This window comes from Heterocephalus glaber, unplaced genomic scaffold (genome assembly GCF_053883595.1).
Source record: "Heterocephalus glaber isolate CG9 unplaced genomic scaffold, H.glaber_assembly_v1.0 deba00001600, whole genome shotgun sequence".
NCBI classification, from domain to species: Eukaryota; Metazoa; Chordata; class Mammalia; order Rodentia; family Bathyergidae; genus Heterocephalus; species Heterocephalus glaber.
The window spans coordinates 17,260,286-17,266,285 of NW_028258372.1; the positions used below are offsets into that span (position 1 = coordinate 17,260,286).

The window sequence follows — 6,000 nt, forward strand, 5'->3', positions numbered from 1 at the left end:
GTTGGCAGTTTGTGATAAATAAGTGGATTTTGGTTTGTAGTTTGAGCTCTCAGTCTCTAAAAAGTTCATTATCACTGATCTAGACAATGCTGCCTTCAGAATGAAGTGGAAAGGGTCCCCTTCTATTCTCTGGAAGAATTTGCGTGTAATTGGTATTTTTTCCTTAAATGTTTGGTACAATTTAACATTGAGACTGTCTGGACTTGGAATTTTCTTTGAAGGAAAAGTCTTTATCATATGTCTTCAATAGATGCAGTGTTATTTAGGTTATCGATTTCTATTTGAGTGGAATATTTGTTTTCTCTTTCAAGGAATTTATTTCCTCTAATCTCTAAGATCTGTTAGTATAAATTACTTTATATTGTTCCCTTATTTTAATACCTGTAGAATCTTCGTGATACATATGCTTTCATTCCTATTGATATTGGTAATTTGTGCTACCTTTTTTTCTTCTGATCTCAGTGTGCCTAAAGGGCTTTTTATCTGTTTTATTGATCTGAGACAATTTCAGATCCATTGATCATTCCTTGTTGTTTTTATGTTCTATTTAATTGGTTTCTGCATTGATTTTATTATTGTTTCCTTCCTTCTGCTTACTTTAGGCCTAATTTTGTCTTCTTTTCTAATTTTTCAATTTGAAACCTTAGATCATTTATTTTACAGCCTTTTCTTTACTAATAGAAATTATACAGACTTCCCTCTGATTCTGCCTTAGCTAAACCTCATGGATTTTTGACGTGTAATTCTCATTTTCATTTGGTACAAATTATTTTCTAATTTTCCTTGTGAATTTTCCTGTCTCTGGTTTTCAAGAGTAGCAGTCCCCAACTTTTTTGGCACCAGGGAATGGTTTTACAGAATACAGTTTTTCCACAGACTTTGGGGGCCGAGGGTTCTGTGTACTTTATTTCTATTATTGTTACATTGTAATATATAATGAAATCATGACACAACTCACCACAGTTCAGAAGCAGTGGGGGAGCCCTGAACTTGCTTTCTTACAACTGGATGGTCTTATCTGAGCCTGATGGGAGGCAGTGACACTCAAAGTGTGTTGTTTGTGTCCAGTCTACTCAGTAATCTTGTGAGCATTGTAGTTCTATGAACAGAATTTTACTTTTAGAACACCCTGTCAAGTCCTTCTTTATATAACTTCTCACAAATGCAAGCAAAATAGAGCACATGCTGCTACTAGATGCTAAAGATGCAAAGCTGAATAAAAGATTGGAATTATGCTCACTTTTTCTCCTTTTGAAATCCATGTTAAGATAGAGAGCAGTGCCAATTTGTGAAGAGTTTGCACGATAGATGGCACAATGAGCTTGTGCCAGAATGTTAAATCAACTGCAAGTGCACTGCTGAGCACATTGTTTAGATCACCTGGGGTTTTTTCTTTTTAAAGCAGGATTTTTTTGAAGGAAGTAATGTCTTGTCTTAGATGTCATCAAAAACTTCTTTTACTGTAGGCAGGCAATAATCATACCAGCTACTTTGGGTAGCACTGGTCTAGAGTACTTATCCGAGCATTCCTAGCATCCCCCTCCTTGACCCTTAGGAACTATTGGGCATTGGCATTCCAGAAATTTCATTTCATTTAAGGGATTATTTCCTCATAGTTAAAATTAATGCTCGATACAGTCATTTTATGGCTAACTGGCTTTTGGTACTTGTTAGCAATCAATTCGGTATGGTTTTTATACTGGCACAGACTTGGACCCACTTTGGCAATAGAGAATGCTTATAGACACCATTTTTTTTCCTCAGTACTTGGAAGAAAATAGGAGAGCTTATAGGCTCTTTGGGATTTGATTTTATCTAATTTATGGCATTCCTATAAAGAAATCTTCCCTTTGTTCATGAGTGCATTTTCCCCCTCTCTTGGCTGTCATCTTGACAAGAATGTAGTTTATTTCAACATGTGATTCTCCATCCCCATTTCCTCTTTGCTTGTTGACTTGTTTCTGAGTCTCATTCCCTGAGTGGCCATTGGAAATGGTCACCACCCAACAGAAAATAATTGTAGTACATGTTGATGAAGAGCTAGAATGGGAGAGAGAAAGCAGTGAATCTGAGAACCCCTTGAAAAGACTTGTGTTTCTTTTTTAGTGGAAAGCTCTCCAGGGAGCCAAAAGAATGAAGATTTTTCCAGCAGTACTATCCCAGCATTCAAGGAGAAGAGTCAAGGATCTATGGACCAACTGTCTTTTATTTTGTCTCCAGAGAACAAGATTTCTCAGAAGCTCTACATTCCTCGAAGCACAGCCACTGCTGCCTTAGGGGCTGCTGCACGGTTAGCTACATCCAGGAGCTTCCTGCGTTGGTACCCCCATGTGAAAAGGATGGAAGCATGAGGGAAGGAGGAGGAGTTTAAAGAGTTGTGTTTTGGTAGTTGATACTTACCTGTCTGTGACTATATGTAGCTTTATTATGCTCACTGTCCATTTTGATGTATAAGTATTGATGTTTAATGTTAGTTTTTATTTCTACTAATGATTTTATTTTATTCTGTATGACTGTCTCACCTTTTTGAATGTAGTAGTTTAAGGAAATTTCTGTTTCTATATATTTTTCTTGTACATATCATGACATTCAATGAAAATTGAAAAACTATTATTTAGGAAGTCAAAAATATTCTTAAATACCTATTTCCAAAAAAGGATGTGTGAATTTCAGGGCCATATCATAGATAAAATCCACATCCTAAAGCTTTGGTTATAGAAATACTTTTACATTAAAAAAAAAAAAAAAAAGCTCTTAGCTAGGCATAGTGGTACATGCCTGTAATCCCAACATTTGGGAGGCAGGAGGATTGCTGCTAGTTCAAGGATAGCCTAGACTACATAGTGAGTTCAAGGCCAGATTGGAATAGCAAGACTTTGTCTCCCAAAACATTCTTTCACTATGAGCAAATTTCTGAAACATAGCTGAAGCCATCTCTATAGTTAACACAGTTCTCTGGAACCTTAATGTTTCAAGAGTGGTATTATTTAAGCCTTTATGTAACATATTGTCTAAGTTATACTGTGTGAAATGTTATACGGCATTCTGTTGAACTCATACTATAAGTGAGCTTGAGCCCACGATTTCGAGGACAACCTGAGCAACATAGCAAGACCTTGTCTCAAAAATATAAAAATCCAGATTCACCTGTGATTCCAGTATATCTATAAGAATGATGATACATTAATAGACAAAGACACAACCTGGAAACAATGTTCATAAGTTGTCCAAACATACCAGACTTTTTTTTCGCGTTACTGGGGATTGAACTCAGGGCCTCATGTATGTTAGGCCAAGTGCTCTTCCACTGAGCCACAGCCCCAGCCCTATATCAGACATCTTTATTGGAGAGTTTCATAAAGTGTCAGTGAAGAGTTAAATGCTGTATGTGACACTCAACTTATAGGAACTTGACAAAGCTCTGGTTTTCATGTAAGTTTAAATAATTACCCATCATTTGCTTTTAAAGAGAACAATTCATTTTTTAAATAATGCTTCAGAATTACTCCTTCAGTGGAAGAGTTTTAAACTAAGTCTGAGTAATGTATTTCTCTTCTCCAGATTACTAGAGCACTTACTGTATTTGAAATAAGAATCTCGTGGAAGCAGTATGTCAGAAGGGTTGACAGAAGTACACATTTAGTAGATTAAACTGTAACCTCTGTAATAGAACCCAAGTACCAGGAGGATCTCTGCCAAAACTGGGTAGCTTTTTTGTAAGTTTGACAGTTGGTTTCATAACCTGACGGGGACTAATTTTATACCTTGCAAGGTAGAAGGGATTATGGAATAACTGTGTTAAGGCTTTGTCAGAATCCCGGCCTTTTGCAAATAAAGACCGTGATTTAGAGCCATCCCAAACTGATGAGTTTCACCACCCTTTGAAAGAAGCCTGTTTAGTAATTTAATAGCTAACATCTCATATGAGTTAAGAGTGATGAATGAACATTTGAAAGGCTTGTATATTTTGACTACTTGTTTGGCTAGGCCAGCCAATCTATCAGTCTGTTTACCTACCTTGTCCCTAAAATGTGGACTTTATTTGGTGAATATCCAAAGCATCAAATTTAATAGATCATTTGAAAATGAATAAATAGGTTTGTTATATGGGTAAGAAGTGCAATAAGAAATGTACAAAAGATACATAGATGAGTTGCAGGTGGGGGGATATGCCTGTAATCCCACCTACGCAGGAGACTGAAACGGGGATTGCAAGTTTGAGTCCCACCTGAGCAACTCAGTAAGACATGGTCTCATAAAACAGTGATAGAGTACCTCTGGGGCTGATCCCTGGTACCACACACACGAGATTTTTTTGTCAAAAGATAGGTTGACATCCACACTTTGAACATTTGTGGTGTTAAGGAGCTACCTGCAGTAATGCAAACCTCACACATGTAAGATGCCAGTTGCTCATTTCAAGGCATAGGAATGACTAGAGGTTTCTGGCCTGCATTCAGCCTATGTCTAACCTGGTGACTGACAATTATCTGATTTTGGTCTAGGAAGGACCTCAGGTGAGGAAATAGGAAGCCTAGAAAGACTGACTTACCGGTACTCACACAGCTTGAATTCCCATACCTGCTGACTCCTAGCCTAGTGCCCTTTACACAGAAAATATTGCACTTCCACCTTGTTTAACTGAAGACAAACATTTGGTAGAGCAGTCCAAAGGAATGGTGGTTTTGATAGCTGAAAAATACTCTTGGTGTTGGTGGGGAAGGGGACTAATTTACAAAGATCTGATATTCTTGAACAGTTTAATGATAAATTCTACAGCCAAATAATAAGAAAAAGAGGCATCATAAGAAATGAGAAACCAATATCTTACAGATAAATCTTTCTGAAGCTTCCTATAACATTATAGTATATAAGGCTTTTCTAACATTTTAACCATATTTTCAGACTCATATGGTGACAATGGCTAGCCTTCACAATATTCATAATTGTGTAGGAGCCATCACTAGACATTGAATATACTTTTATTTCCTAAATCCCATCCCCTCTATTCCCGAAATCTTGACTTTTTCCAAGAAAGCAACCAAAGTACAAAAAAGAGCAACTGCATCAACAAAGTCTGTCCGTGTACTTTGAGTTTAGCCCCATTCCCAACAAGTAGATGTCTTATTTAGTTACCAGTGTTTTGGATCATTGGCCTACTGGAACCAGAATCCATTAAATGCTACCTTAAAAAGGTAACTTAAAAAGTTATGTACACAGAAAATGTTAACTGTTTCGAAAAGGACTTTTATAATACTTAATTGTACCACTTTTTATGCAAAATCGAGCATTTAGCCATATGACAAAACTGAGTAGAGAATGTATTCATAGCTAAACTTTTTGGGGTTATATAGTTTTGAGTAAATACTTAAAAATGTATAGTCATAAGCTCTTTTATGTTTCTGTTAAATATTTTTAATTTATGAAAAAATGAGTATAGGAATGTTAACTTGGTTATTCTTGGTGCAATGTAGATAAATTATTTGATGAGGAAACCAAGTTTGTGACTATCTCTGTTCTCAGCTTTTGTTTACAAACCTAATGGCATGTTGTTGGGATCAAGAAACGATGATTAGGTTAATCTTTGGAGGTTGTAACAGCATTTTGTTTGATTTAAATATTTGTGAAGTTGGAAGTTTGTTGTCAGAAATGTCTAGGTGCTTGTTTTTATTGTATTGATTCTGTAGGAATGAAAATTTCACTTGAATATGAGACCCAAAATACTTAGTTGATTTTTTGTTTGTTTGTTTTTGGTATCAGGGATCGAACTCAGGTCCTTGAGCTTGGGCAGCAGGTGGCGAAACCACTGAGCTAAATCCCTGGCCCCAAAATACTTAGTTGAGTAAATATAAAATTTGTATGGTTGGAAAACAAACTTGACACTCTTCTTGACTAAGTCATATTTATTTTTGGCATGACTGCTTCATTTTCAATGAAGGTCTTTAGAAACCTTTGCTGTATTGTAGATTAATACTTTTATTCCATGAAACTGAAAATTCA

At 36.2% G+C, this 6,000-nt stretch overlaps 1 protein-coding gene across 9 annotated transcripts in view; it reads left to right on the plus strand.

Moving 5' to 3' along the window:
- Tdrd5 (tudor domain containing 5) overlaps positions 1-6,000 on the plus strand; it is an 86,477-nt gene extending 80,477 nt beyond the window's left edge. For 3 of the 9 annotated variants that reach the window (XM_021265345.2, XM_021265347.2, XM_021265346.2), the window contains exon 18: positions 2,107-6,000. In XM_021265345.2, the coding sequence (XP_021121004.1) occupies positions 2,107-2,351 (245 nt within the window). In that variant the 3' untranslated portion in view covers positions 2,352-6,000. The remainder of the gene's footprint in view (positions 1-2,106) is intronic. The other 6 variants (XM_021265348.2, XM_087194379.1, XM_087194380.1 and 3 more) reach the window with 4 other exon arrangements.